The 14587-nt window shown below is 38.2% G+C and overlaps 1 protein-coding gene across 8 annotated transcripts in view; it reads left to right on the top strand.

The window, feature by feature from the left end:
* atp8a1 (ATPase phospholipid transporting 8A1) overlaps positions 1-10671 on the top strand; it is a 196433-nt gene extending 185762 nt beyond the window's left edge. For 7 of the 8 annotated variants that reach the window (XM_057850549.1, XM_057850545.1, XM_057850550.1 and 4 more), the window contains 2 exons: positions 331-422; positions 7182-10671. In XM_057850549.1, coding sequence (XP_057706532.1) covers positions 331-422; positions 7182-7279 — 190 coding nt within the window. In that variant the 3' untranslated portion in view covers positions 7280-10671. Of the gene's footprint in view, positions 1-330; positions 423-6885; positions 6940-7181 lie in introns of all 8 variants that reach the window. The other variant, XM_057850548.1, reaches the window with a different exon arrangement.
* Positions 10672-14587: the final 3916 nt, after the last annotated feature.

Raw genomic sequence — 14587 nt, 5'->3', positions numbered from 1 at the left:
AACCCACACACAAACATGCGCACGCATACACACGTGAGAAAGAAAAAAAAGTGGAACACACACATTAAAAAAGTATGAGCGGCCACGCATTTGTTAGCTTTACATAAATTCCTTCCCTACTTTCCTGCTGTTTCACATATTTCGCACACACTTTGTGTCTCGGCCACTTTGTCTCCCTACATGGAGCCGGAGCCAGCAGGTAGAGGCGCTTGATAAATGCATCGTTAAATCAGCCTGTGGCTCCCAGCATGCGCATAACACACTAGCTGACTGTGTGCACTTGTGTGTGTCTCTGTGTGTGTGTCTTTCGTGTTGTGTTTTCTTGTGCAGCTTGACGGAGAGGGCCCAACTCCTGAAAAACGTCTTCAAGAAGAGCACTGTGAGTCTGTACCGCTCCGAGTCCATGCAGCAGAACCTGCTACGTGAGTTCCTCAACTTCCTTGTCTTTATTTCACATAGCTTTCTTAGCAGACATCAAGTAGATTAAGGCAGATTAAGCATTCTACAATGTGAGAGACCCCATACACCTGTGCAGCTGGCAGTGTGTTGCCAAACTCTGCCAGCAATGGTAGAAAACACAGTGGCATCTTGACTTTCAAGTGCCTCAATTTACTGCTAGTCTATTTTATTGCTTTGAGCTGCAACCCACATTTTAAAGTACAGTGGTAGCTCTACATACAAGGTTAATTCGTTCCAGGACCTTGTTTGTAAATCGAAATGGTCGCATGTCGAGCAGGATTTTCCCACAACAACACATTATAATTCCATTCATTCGTTCCACAGCCCGAAAAGCTACACTAAATCCTTAAAGGGTACCACGGATAGAAAGACATGTAGAAAAATGTTAGGAGGAGTTATAATAATTTGGTATTAAAACTAGGGCTGTCAAACAATTAAAATCTTTAATCGAGTTAATCACTGCTTAAAAATTAATTAATCGTAATTAATCGCAATTCAAACCATCTCTAAAATATGCCATATTTTTCCGTAAATTATTGTTGCAATGGAAAGATGAGATGAAAGACGGATATATACATTCAACATACTGTACATAAGTACTGTATTTATTATAAATCCACAAGATGGCATTAACATTATTAACATTCTTTCTGATAAAGGGATCCACAAGAAAGACTTGTAGTCTTTAAAAGATAAATGTTAGTACAAGTTATACTAATTTTATATTAAAACCCTTCTTAATGTTATCATTTTAATAACATTTATAAAATTTTCAATCAAAAAATAAACTAGATATACTAAATACACCACAAGGTGTCAATGGCAAGTTTTAAATTTACTTGGAAATCAAGCCAGTGTGTTTTGTCCCTCGACTGACACCGTAGTTTCCTGTTTACTGGTCCATCCACGGTAATCCACGTCATTTGAGTGCTGGCTTCACAACGTACTTGACCTCTGATAGTATGTATATTATGAATAAATATTGCCATCCAGTATATTTGTTGAACTAAACCAAATGTTTGAATAGCGTTTGACCAAAGTCTGAGTAAGTTTTATGTGTATGTTGCATAGCTATTTTGATTTGGAATGCCAGTTCTCTTTGCACTGTTGTTTAACTGTGTGAGAATAGGGCCTCATTAATACAGATTGAAGCGCTTTTCTATTTGTGAACATTATTTTTTTTTTAGAGATATTATTTTTGTTGTGCTTTCACTGAATGATGCTTATGTTTGTTGTGAAAGAGTTGCCGAAGCTTATGTGAATAAACAGCGCGGTCCAATGAACACCTGTGTCCACTCGGCTTTTGAAATGTTCTGATATAGAATTATCCGAGGTACCTTGAAGTGTACGCGGCGCCAATGCTGTTTACTCACATGATGCAGGTGCAGTGAGTTAGAGTTACGGCCTGCCAAGAGCCGTAAGCTGTGTTTAATGTTGACGATGAATGTGCTAATAAAGAGACAAAGTGCCAGCACGTCGCATGTGGAATACCTTTGTTAAGAAAAAGCACAAAACAAAACACGTTTCTCTGCCTCTGAGCTCTCAAGTGCGTCATTGTAATCTGTTTGAGGCAATGCATGAGCGGGTCATTCCGCGCATGCGTTAAATAGTTTAACGTGATTAATTTTAAAAAATAATTACCGCCCGTTAACGCGTTAAATTTGACATCCCTAATTAAAACCTAATTAAAAAAATTATTTTTAATAAAATTTGTAAAATTATTTTAACTTGTAGGTCGCCATTGTTGTTGACGTCGCAGGGCGGTGACGTCACATGGACACGCTGCCGGAATTCCACCGTGTGACTCTTTGACTACATTAACATATCCTTGGTTCTGCCCTTTCAATTTGAACCCGAGTGGAACATTAATGTAAAGGACAGCAAAAGGGATGAGTCGAGTAGCGTTTATGTGTCAAGTTCGCTAGTGACAGCACTCCCCTGCTCTAGTGACGAGAACAGGAGAGTGTTTGACGTCAAAAACTGTTTGCAGATCTTCACGGTAAACTATTGTGTGATACAACTTATTCAGTATTATTATGGAGATAGCATCCAGAGCTGCCGTGTGCTTTACATATGATTAGTGAAACACACTACAGCAGTTTTGATTATTTTTGCTGATAGCCGTGCATTACAATAGACGAAAAAGTTTTTTTCTACCGAGACGTCTCATGGCATCTAATGACATCTTACCGTAATTTTGTCACGTAAAAGCAGATGTCCAGAATGTTGATCATCCTGCTGGTAGCTTCCCGGTGAATAAGCAACACGTAAAACGAATGAATGTATTAATACCCAACAGATTATACTGACGCCTTATTTTGCACATTGAGCTCTAAGAGGCAGAGAAAGCCGAGTGGACACAGGCGTTCATTGGACCGCGCCGTTTATTGGCATAAGTTTCGGCAAATCCTTCACAACAAACATTTATCTTTTAAGAACTACATGTCTTTCTATCCATGGTACCCTTTAATAAATACTGCTGGTACTATTGCAAATAGCAAATACACAGAGCAAAACAAAAAAATTTAAAAATCTGAGTAATAATATAATAATAGTAATAACAATAATAATACCTGTAATAATCAGTTAAATTGGGTTCTAATGTGCCGGTTGTGTTATGCGTAGTGTAACTGAACGCACCGCATGGCTGATGTGACAGAGTGAGAGAGTACCATAGTAGTTTTTAACTTTCACTTTTCATGTTGTGTTGTTGGCGTCAGCTGCGGCAGACAATAATTATATATATATATATATATATATATATATATATATATATATATATATATATATATATATATATATATATATATATATATATATATAAATAATAAATGATTAAAAACCTGGCAAAGCTGGCGATTTCTTTGGCGATCTTACAATAAAAATAATTGTCACCTTAACTTATAAAAACTGGCGAACGGAGGTCTGAGGAGGACGGTTGAGATCGTAGACATTTAACGGGCGGGTACACTACGCTCATATTTTTCTATTATTTCCATCTTAATTTCAATGATAAGCATCACCTTTTACCCTTTTTCACCCCCTGCGCTAACATTTTTGGAATCCATGTTGATTTCTCTCACAAGAAAATCCAACGTTCGTCTGTCTTGCAGGAAAACAAAGAAAGTGCGGCGCTGTCATAAATCGTTGTATTTGGAGCATGTCGTCGGATGTAGAAACAAATGGCGAGTCAAATTTTACGTCGGATGTTGAAAAGATCGTGTGTCGAGGCACCACTGTACCACCAAGCTTTAGATGTGATGCTGTTTGAGTAATGTAATAAAAAATGGAAGACCTTTGCTGATGCCCTTCCCACCTTTTAATGAATGGGTTATCAAACACAAAAATACAAAATAAGGACAACCGCAAGGAGCTGCTACATGCCTTAACAAACAAAAAGACACTCACATGCAGACTAGTCAACCAACATGAAAACAGGTCCTGACCTCACTCATTAGAACACATCCGTTAAAGTGAATATGACACCTAAACTGAAATCTTACATGAAATTTTTTAGGAATTAAAATCATTTGTTGAGACAATTCAACTATATACAACAATTTAGCAAAGCGCAGATGACGAGAAATGCGTCTTTAAAGCTACTGTTTACCTCCTCCTGTCATCATAGCGCTCCGGCGCCTCCATCTTGGTGATGACGTCACTCGATGAAGTTCTTAGCATCGAGCACGAAGGAGGAGGAAGCGTTTTTCAGCGATTCTGGTTCAAGTGTATGGCAAGAAATTATAGATTTTTAGCACAGAAAAATATATTAGGCGAGCAATCAAAGATTTTTAGCACGCATAGTAGATTTTGAGCATATAAAATACTGTATTGGCCCGAATATAAGACAGTGTTTTTTTGCATTGAAATAAGATTGAAAAAGAGGGGATCGTCTTGTATTCGCAGTCTAGACATTATACCCATTCACAACGCTAGTTGACGCCAGATATCATTGAAGCAATGTTCTGTTATGACAGATCTCAGCTACTCTCCCCATTCACGAAGCTAGATGGCACCAGATATCATTGCAGCGATGTTCTGTCATGACAGATCTCAGCTACTAGTTTAACTAGTTTGCATTATTTTAGTGCAATGTTTTTCCTCATTCAGATTTTTTTCAAGACTACAGTTGCAGTTAGACTTCACTTTGATAGTTAATGCAGTTATTGCAATTTTGTTGTTTTATCACAATAGATTGGTTTATTTACATTTCAGAAACCATTCATTTACGAATGTGATTGCACTTTAGTTTACATATTTAAATGTTCAGATATTAAGATTTGAATGAGGCAAAATAACATGCTTTTTCTCTCAAATATATTGTTATAATCATTTGTTTCAGATCTACTGTAATTATTTTCTGTATGAAAATTAATTTGGTGTTCAAAAAGTCTTTTTTCAAACTTGAATCTTGAAAAAGAGGGGGTCGTCTTATAATCAGGGCCGTATTATATTCGGGCCAATACGGTAATATTGAGCAAAAAAAAAAAAAAATCCACTCTGGGCTTCATAATCGCTCAATTCCCTGCTCTCGCTCAATCTCTTGAACCATGCGCTTGCCGATATGTTTTCTCTGTGCGCTCAGTTTGGCACACATGTTACAAATGTGCCACGAAGCCAACCAATCAGAGAGCTGGCGGAAGTACACCGATTGGCTGAATTGGAAAGGAGAACGATGACTTCTTTGGAAACGGACCAAATTCTGGCTTTGTGAGCAGTGACACTCAATAACTGAGCATAAAAAAAATGAACAATAACATTTGATAAGGACGCTCCTGTGCTTCAACAAAGAGTCAAAGACCTAGTTGTACGAAAACTGTAAATAAATGTTTCATCGTCGATTTTTTCATACTGTAAAGTGCTCATTATCTTAAAAGTACAAAACTAAAAATGGAAAGGAAATAAGACTTCCCGTTTGGTATTTGGTAGTCCTTTTTCTATTACTAGCACTAGTCCGCTACTTATGTTTATCAAAACTTTGGTGTCACATGGTCAAGCATGGTTTTGATTTTCTCTTATTTTGTTGTGTTGTTCTCTCCTTTGTTTGATTATTTTGTTTCTGTTTGTCTAATAGGTGGGGATGAGACACTTGTTGTGTGATTGTTTTAATGACTCACAACTCACCTTTTAAAACCTCTGTCCTTTGCTTTTGTAGCTCCTCAATAGAATAATAGTCAATCATAGACTTCATAATGTAATTGACGGGACACGGGGCGCGGGGCCGATAAAAAGGCATTGGTGTTGTTGTTGCTGCATTGTTGGCGAGGCTGTCAAAGCTGAGAGGAATCACAGACAAAGAGCTTTTTTCGTTGAAAATTCTTGTGAATAAATGCTTAAATCCCTGAATTCTTTATAGATATAGACGTAAAACAGTCTCGATTCTTGGTTAAAAGCAAAAGAAACCGTGCGGGGAACATTTATTTACGTAAATATGTCCAATGTGCGGCTCGTCTTTAAGTTCACTGGGGTGCCGTCTTACTACAACAAAGAGCTTTTTACATTGAAATTCTTGTGAATAAATGCTTAAATCCCTGAATTCTTTATGGATATGGACATAAAATAGTCTCGATTCTAGCTTAAAACCAAAAGAAACCGTGCAGGTAGCATTTATTTACGTAAATATGTCAAATGTGCGGCTTGTCTTTAAGTTCACTGCGGCGCCGCCTTACTACAACAAAGAGATTTTTACATTGAAATTCTTGTGAATAAATGCTTAAATCCCTGAATTCTTTATAGATATGGACGTAAAATAGTCTTGATTCTTGATTAAAAAGAAACCATGCAGGTAGCATTTATTTACGTAAATATGTCGAATGTGCGGCTTGCCTTTAAGTTCAGTGTGGCGCAGCCCTACTACAACAAAGAGATTTTTACGTTGACATTCCTGTGAATAAATGCTTAAATCCCTGAATTCTTTATAGATATGGATGTAAAACAGTCTCGATTCTTGGTTTAAAACACACAAAAAAACGTGCAGGTAGCATTTATTTTACGTAAATATTGCGAACTATGATGCCAATGCCTTAGCAGCTAATTTCTATATTTTTTTCACAACATTTCAAAATGCATGCATGAAAAATATAATAATTACCTTGAATCCTCGAACAAAACACCCCTGAGACAATACTTCCTGTTTGTATGTGGTACAGCTTTCGTACTTTTTGAACCAGAATCCACCGTTAGTTCGCTGCGTGCGTGTTTCTGAATAGCTCCTCTTTATGTGGGCGGCCGCTTGCTTGAAGGAGTTGCGCAGTGCATGGCCGAGCTGACCCGTCAATAATGATGATGTCTATGAATCAATACTCCTCCCTTCCTTTTCGCTGCTTTTTTCCTTACCGTCGTGTGCCTGCTGTGTCCTGACTTAGTAAAATTAGTGAAATGACAAAATATTGCGCTGTTATTTCCCCTACAATGCACACGCCACAGCGCACTCCTTTCAGCTGGCCCGCAGGTACTGAGCGGCTCTTTTGACACGTTAAGGTGAGACTGTATGAACCATTAGTTTAGGAAAAGTTTAGCCTACTCTTATGATATTTAACATCTTTAAAACGATGTTAAGCAGTATAGTCGTTGACCACTCAAAGTTCCGTTGGGGAAAACACTCGACTTAAGACATATTATTTGACTTCAATTATTTTTGGCACAGGAAACCTTGCTTATTTGTTGTCATTCAAAGTCATTTGTGTTCTTTTCTCTGATGTTGAATCTTTTTTTATTGTCAGACGGCTATGCCTTTTCCCAAGACGAGAATGGAGTTGTGTCCCAGTCGGAGGTTATCCGAGCGTACGACACCACCAAGCAAAGGAGCAGAGAGTGGTGAGCGAAGGCCTAGCCGGAGCCACAAGAGCTCTTCTCCACTTTCTTCTTTACGGGGATTTTTTTGGGACACTTGACCGCAGACAGAAGAGAGAGGAATTGTGTATTCTTTTACGAAAGGGAACAAATGAATTGTGTTCTATAATCTAGCACGGTGCTTTTTTCACAAAGCATCTCCTCTATGTTCATTCAAAAAAAAGGCTCTTAGCACTAAACCAAAATCATTGCGGCCAATTAAAACTGTTTGTTATGAATTGTAACAAGACCCGGAGCCGAGATTTGAAATGGCGTCAGATTGCCAAAGAGCAGTCGTGAATACAATCTTCCAAGTACTCGTGAATTCGGAAAATACGTCGTGAGCACCGCTCTCCTTTTCGTTTCTTTTTTCTTTTTTTTTTGCACTAAAGGAAACGTGTCGTACTATGTCAAAGCCTTACATTTGCATCATGCCTTCACAAAACAAATCCTTTTTAGTTCTTCACGTAATGTAGACACTGTGCCTGCTTTTAGTTTGTGGCCTAGTATAGGTTTCACCTTTTTGACTTCAGCCCCACTGACGGACGACAGCATTCCACACGTCACAATCACAAAGGTGCCTACGTTCCATCCCGAAGGAATGAGCTTGCATCACAACTAGCTGTCAAGGCACACGTATGGAAATTAAAAAAAAGAAGAAAAAAAAACTGAATAAAAAAAATATTGATATAGATATTCCTGACAGTGGTGGTAGTGTTTCCCCGACAACGGAGAATTGAACCCTTCCAACATAAGTGCCATTAGCTTCAATGAGAGAGAAATATTACCCAGGAATCTCCACGCCAGTATCAAAACAACCTTGTCTCTATAGTTATTCTTTTGTGGATTTGTATTTTTATATTTGGAGATGTACACATTTTGCATTGACTGGCTTTGTAAAACCAATCGTCTGCAACTTTTGTCCAAAGCCAGGGACAGAGTGAATGAGGACACTGAGCTTTCTTAAACGTCTTGTTCTGTAACCTTAATATTGTTACTGCTTGATTTATTTATAATTGGACTTAATACTTCATGTCTGTGCGATGGCTTTCTTCTCCCTATGGGAGATACGACTTCTGACTGTGGTGTGTTTGCGTTGGGTTGATGCTTGCATGTGCATGTGATGAATGATGTGAGTGTGCGTCACCTACTGTTAACTTTTTGTGTGCATTGCATGTCTGTCTTCTACGCAGGAATATTAAAGCCTCGCTGAAAAGAAAAGTATAGTTGTGAGGGAAAATGTGTCATATTACAGGAATAAGGTCCTATTTCGTAGGGGGAAAAGTCATTACATGGAGTTTCGTTCCTACTGGGGCCTATCACAAGCGTAAAATCATAACTACAGTAAATATGTTAACAAAAAAAAAACAAACTCCAAGGCCATAAACTGGAAACAAATGAAAAACAGTCAGCCTGATCAAATGTGGTGGTTCATTAAACTCTGTTCAAACATAACTTCTTATGTTGGGAATGTCATAACTGAGGGCCTGCTATGAAGTAAATATTGCAATTGAGAGGAAACAGGCATTATATTTTCAATGTACAAAGATTAATTTACAAGCAGATTTTTGCTATTCATGAGACACGACCCATCTGCGACTAATGAAAATCTTTGGTGCACTGAATTAATGGAATTAATGATAACATTTGCGAAATTATTACATTTTTCCCATAAATTCTGTAACGAAAATAACCCTATTCACGTTAAATCAATTGCTTGTAAATGTAGTCCCCGGGTTACAACGTACTCGACTTGCGCGATTTCGACTTTACGACACCGGAGTCTCGTCCGCCATTTTGTCCCCAGTCATTTTTTTTTTTTTTTTTTTTTTTTTTTTTTTTTTTGTCGCATAAACAGTACCTTATTGTACATCACAGTATTATATTTTTTTACTGTACTTTATCAATATGACGTGCTCTGTCCTCACCGAACGTGAAGTTTTTCAGCTTTACAGACAGCAAATAAGGCAATTGTGCTTTTGAAGCTTTTTACTTTCTTCACTTTTGTCAATTTGTAAAGCTGTAACACACTTATGTACGCATATGTTCAAAACAACAGACATTTTAACAAAAAAACACTTGGTGATTTGAACACAAAACAATTGATGTTCAAACGTCCATCTAGTCTGATCAATATGTAAATTTAGTGGATTAAATTAGCCTAATTTGCCTAACAAACGTCTGCAAGCTCAAATGCTATAAATACTAACATATTTAAAATCTCATAGCAAATTGCTCACATATAACTCCACAAACTGTAGCATGCACGAACATGTATTAGCTGAAACAACTTACAGCCTGATGTGCCTGATGCCAACCCAGTGTGCAGATATCCTTTATCCAAGTCAGACGTCTGAGTCTGCTACTCAGTCATACAAGGCGACAGTCCAGCCAGACCCAATGTTGCCACCAGGGGACAGTGTATCATCCATAATAAAATAAAATACAATACTTTTGGACTTTTTAGATAGTTATTTTGAGATTTATTGGTTCTCAAACGGTTAATTCTGACTTGCGCGGAAATTTCATCGTTACGTAGGAAATCGTTCATAACCCGGGGTCTAGCTGTACTCTGCCTATCTGTATTCTGTAACCTGGCGGTGTTCTAATACAACTGGTAATATTACAACAGTTTCAGTGGGCAATGATTGTCATTAGATTTTGACATTTTTACCGTTGTTTAGTAAAATTTCAACTTGACTCCCATAAAACTAGAACTTAATATTGACGCTATTTTTTTTTTCAGCGTAGCCTTAAACCTCTCCGTAAGACCGCAAGATCTCCTGATATGTTTCCTAAGTACGAATGTTTGTCTGTCTATATTTAAATGTGTGTGCGTGTGTTGATGCTAGCCCAAATGTCGTCCACGCGCACGAGTGCTGCTTGAGCTCCGATGTCCTCCTGTGTGCTGATGCATGGCCAGCGCGCGTGTTGGATCGTTTGCGTGTATTGTCGACTTTTTGACGTGCGCGAGTTTCCGACTCTCCATCGGCTATGACGATGTCGCTCGGTGCACCCTCGATGTAACTTTATTTCGGTCGTGGACGTTACTGTTGCTGTCCCATTTTGGGTTTAACAATGTTTGTGACTCGCTTCACTGGAAAAGCTGGAGTTGCTTTGAAGTTGTCAAATGTACTATGAATGTGGACGTTGTCATTTTTCCCCGTTTTATTTTAATTCTAAGTTGTGCGCTGCATGAGTGGATAGGACTGACTTGTACCACTTCACTTTACAAAAGGAAAAAAAAACTTGATTTAACTATTGTTTTTCGTCATTTTTTAGTTTCATGATTGTTGTGCATGTCAGGACTGCAAATGTATAAGTGTTGTCTTATATGGTCCGCGGAGGACAACTGAAATAAACTTTACATTCATGGAGCAATGACGGCCAACTCTTGTGTTTTTGTTTTGTTTTGTTTGTTTGTTTGCCCATGAATGCGCATCAGTGGTGGCAGGATATTCAGGACTAAACAGGAAAAGCTGGACGATGTTTACGGACTGCCCCAAATATTTCCGTTACACCCATAAACATGAAGGTTTTGTTTAAAATTTCACATGAGGACTGAGGTTAGCACCCCAAAGTTGGTTGGTTCATGCACAATATATGCATTATGATTCTATGGCAATACCACATGTTGTTTTGTAAGTTTGGGCGCCAAATTTGTAAATTAGGCTTTCAAATCCTGCACTATATGGGCTTAAGTGTTAAGACGCATGAGACACATTTGGCCGCAGTTAGCTCCACCAAAAGAAGAGGCAACCAGTTTAAAAAGAGGTCATGAGAAACCTGTATTTTGCAATAAAAACAGAAAAAGATACAGGAGTCCGAAATGACAAGTATAAACAAGGCCTGACAGGCGGAATGCGATGAATGCTGATGACTGCGTTCGTCAAAGCTCAATGTGCCAAAGTAAGATAGCGCCAATTGCCATCTCGGGTTCGCAGTCGGGTAAACCAGTGCCACTTGAGTCTTTTTTTTTTTCTTTTTTTCGAGACAGTAGGCAGATCCAGTCGCTACCTGTCGATGCAACCTTATAGCCTTTTGCACTCAAGGAGCCACGGCGCTTTTGACGCTGCGGGCTATGCCACGCTCATTGAGCACTGACAATGACAAATCTTAGCACCACATTCCTCTTGTGAAGTCGCACAGGTAGGAAGCCTCGGTTCTGGTTTCTTGCATGGATGACAGATCTATTCAGGTCCATATAAGGTGGGGTTCTCAAAATTTTACGGTCCAGGGAGGGGCCTCTTACAGGGAGCACCTGATTATCCGAGTTACAATCAAACGAAACTATTTTGTATCCTTAAATCACAGCAGGATGAAAAATTGGTCAATACTGCGATAAGTTATTATGTAATGAGAATACAGTTGACATTTTTCAAGAACCAACATTTTGTTGGGATAAAATGTCTCTCTTACAAGGATAGACACTCTATACGTATATATACAGTATATAAATATATACATAATGGCGGAAAACGCAGACAAGGCTGAAAAAGCTGTTTCAGCTCTTGCACCCCTCTTTAAAACAAACTGCTGTATTTAAAGCCAAAAGAACTGTTGTGTTTGATAGAACAATATGTCTATATGCGGCCATAGCAGTGTCATGGCGCATTAAGCCCCTAAACTATTTCTAATGTCTCCATTTTACCCTGGAGACACCCGTTTACAGACACCGCTTTTGTTATAAACCAGCCATAAAAAGAAGGTAAGTAATTATATTTATTTCAAATGTCTATCATGCTTAGCTTAGAATCATTAATTGATGTCTAATATTTAGTTTAAAAAATGACTATTAAATTATTCATTCACATATTTTAAACTTTTAAACAAATTACGTAACAATGAAAAAATAGTGTCTGTAAATAGGTCACGGATATCTAACTCATAGCTATTGCTTATTTGTATTTTTTATACTGTCACATTTTCCCTGATATTGTAGATGAGAAATAACCGAGCCAAACAAAGAAATATTGAAAAAAAGAAAGAAAAAAAAAAAACATTTAAAAGGGTAAATATGTACAAAAGAACATCTCAACCACTCCTTATTGTCTGCGATTTCTGCATTGCGACCCTTGTTATATTATCATGTTTGACCCGTAAAATCCCCCAAAAGTCCAGCTGTGGCCATTCACAGCTGTGTCTTGACACTCGGTTAGACATGTTGGTACACAGTTTTTTTTTTTATCAAAAAAAGGTCGGTATGCCATAATATCGCATTAAAATCATGGTGACTTTAATTATGCTCTCTCATGCTCTCACCTCGAGTTAGGGTTTAGAGGTTATTTATTTATTTTAAATGTCCTCCTGTTCAAAATTTTTCTTCCCCCAGAAAATTGAGATTTTAAGCTTTCCAATGATGTATCATACAGGCATACAGGACATTTTTTAAATTTGGCCAAATTAGGGGTCTCAGAGCAGAACTTCAAGTCACCTGAGTGTATATTATATATTTTAAGTCTGTTTAACTTATAAGACACATCCCTACCACATATTGTTAAAATATGTAAGTAATTGATGAATTGAGCCTCTTTTCTTATTCACTGCCAATTACAGTGATAGACATAAAATCCATTTTAACAGTGATGGCAGGCTTCAATGGTCATGTTTCAGTGCTATTGATGGCAATAGAAGTCCCATCCATTTGACTGAAAGGGGACGACCCAGTTGAAATTAAATGGACATCATAAAGCTTTGAGAACAGTAGGAAGATTGTCAGTGGTGGTTCTAGGATTTTTTTTGACACGGGGGCCAAGGAGGGGCCACATGTATCCTTCAAGGGCCAAGTGTCGCTGCTATCTTTGTTTGTTTTGGTCATTAAGGCAATACGCAGATTATCCAGCATGTGGCTATAAAACATGAAGCAGCAAAGTCTGTAATAATTACGGTCGTATTTAATCATTCTGTGTGCAAGTAAGAATACAATTCATGGAACAATAATTTTAATCACTTTTTTAAAAATCTATTTTAAACACAAAAAGCAGCATTAATATTTAAAGGTGCACAATGTTAGATTTGCACTTTAATTATTCATGAAATGGCCGTAATATTTCAATAGACATTAAAGAAACATGTTTTTTGAAAATACTTCTAAAACTGATCTCATGGTTAATGGAGATTTTTCCATTTTAAAAGACTATTTACACATCATTCATTTGTTCCTGTTTTGCTTCCGTGTTTATCGTCAGCCAATCACGAGACCAGTTTCCAGTCTTCGTGCTGGTTGCCACAGCTCTGTACTCCCCGTTAACTAAAGGCCAAATTATCCTCAACGCGTGTGCGATACGGATCCACCAAGTTATAGCGGCGGAGCCAATCAATTTCCATTCTGATATATTGTTCAAATTATATCGGCTGCATATGCACTACAGACTGACTCCGATGTGCCGGAGCCCGTCTGGAGTCAACAGGCCAGGTGCTTATTCACGGTTTAAACACCATTGAACATGGATGATGAACGCTTCGTTATGGAGGTGGAAAGTCACAAAGTGTTTTATGATACAGCAGATCCTTTTTATAAGGACAACTTCAAAAAGGAAGCTGCATGGAACACCATAGCAGAAGCTATGAGGATAGACGTTGTGTTTTTATGCAAGTTATGTAATTTACACAGTAATTAAATAGTAGACAACGGGATGTTGACGTGGTTGGGGTGTCACAAACCCATGGTAAAAGCAAAAAAAAAAAAAAAAAAGTTCAGTCAAATCAAGTCCACCTCTCTCTGTGCTTTTCTGTTGAGTACTGACGCCGTGTGTTTGTCGTTGTTTTTAATGACACTTTATTGGGCGAGAGCTCACAACAGGATGGAGCTGCCGGAGCACAGTTGTGCGCACCCGGTATGTTTTGTCCTATTGTTGACGTACTGCGGCGCAAAGCAGTCAACACAGAGCTTGGCGGATTCGTACCACACACGCGTCCGGTATAATTTGGCCTGAAGGCTGCGCCAACTATGACATATACAGTGGGGCAAATAAGTATTTAGTCAACCGCTAGTTGTGCAAGTTCTCCCACTTGAAAATATTAGAGAGGCCTGTAATTGTCAACATAGGTAAACCTCAACCATGAGAGACAGAATGTGGAAAACAAAAACAGAAAATCACATTGTTTGATTTTTAAAGAATGTATTTGCAAATCATGGTGGAAAATAAGTATTTGGTCTATACCAAAAGTTCATCCCAATACTTTGTTATGTACCCTTCGTTGGCAATAACGGAGGCCAAACGTTTTCTGTAACTCTTCACAAGCTTTTCACACACTGTTGCTGGTATTTTGGCCCATTCCTCCATGCAGATCTCCT

This window comes from Corythoichthys intestinalis, chromosome 11, assembly GCF_030265065.1.
Source record: "Corythoichthys intestinalis isolate RoL2023-P3 chromosome 11, ASM3026506v1, whole genome shotgun sequence".
In the NCBI taxonomy this organism is placed as follows: Eukaryota; Metazoa; Chordata; class Actinopteri; order Syngnathiformes; family Syngnathidae; genus Corythoichthys; species Corythoichthys intestinalis.
This window is presented reverse-complemented; position numbering and strand designations above follow the sequence as displayed.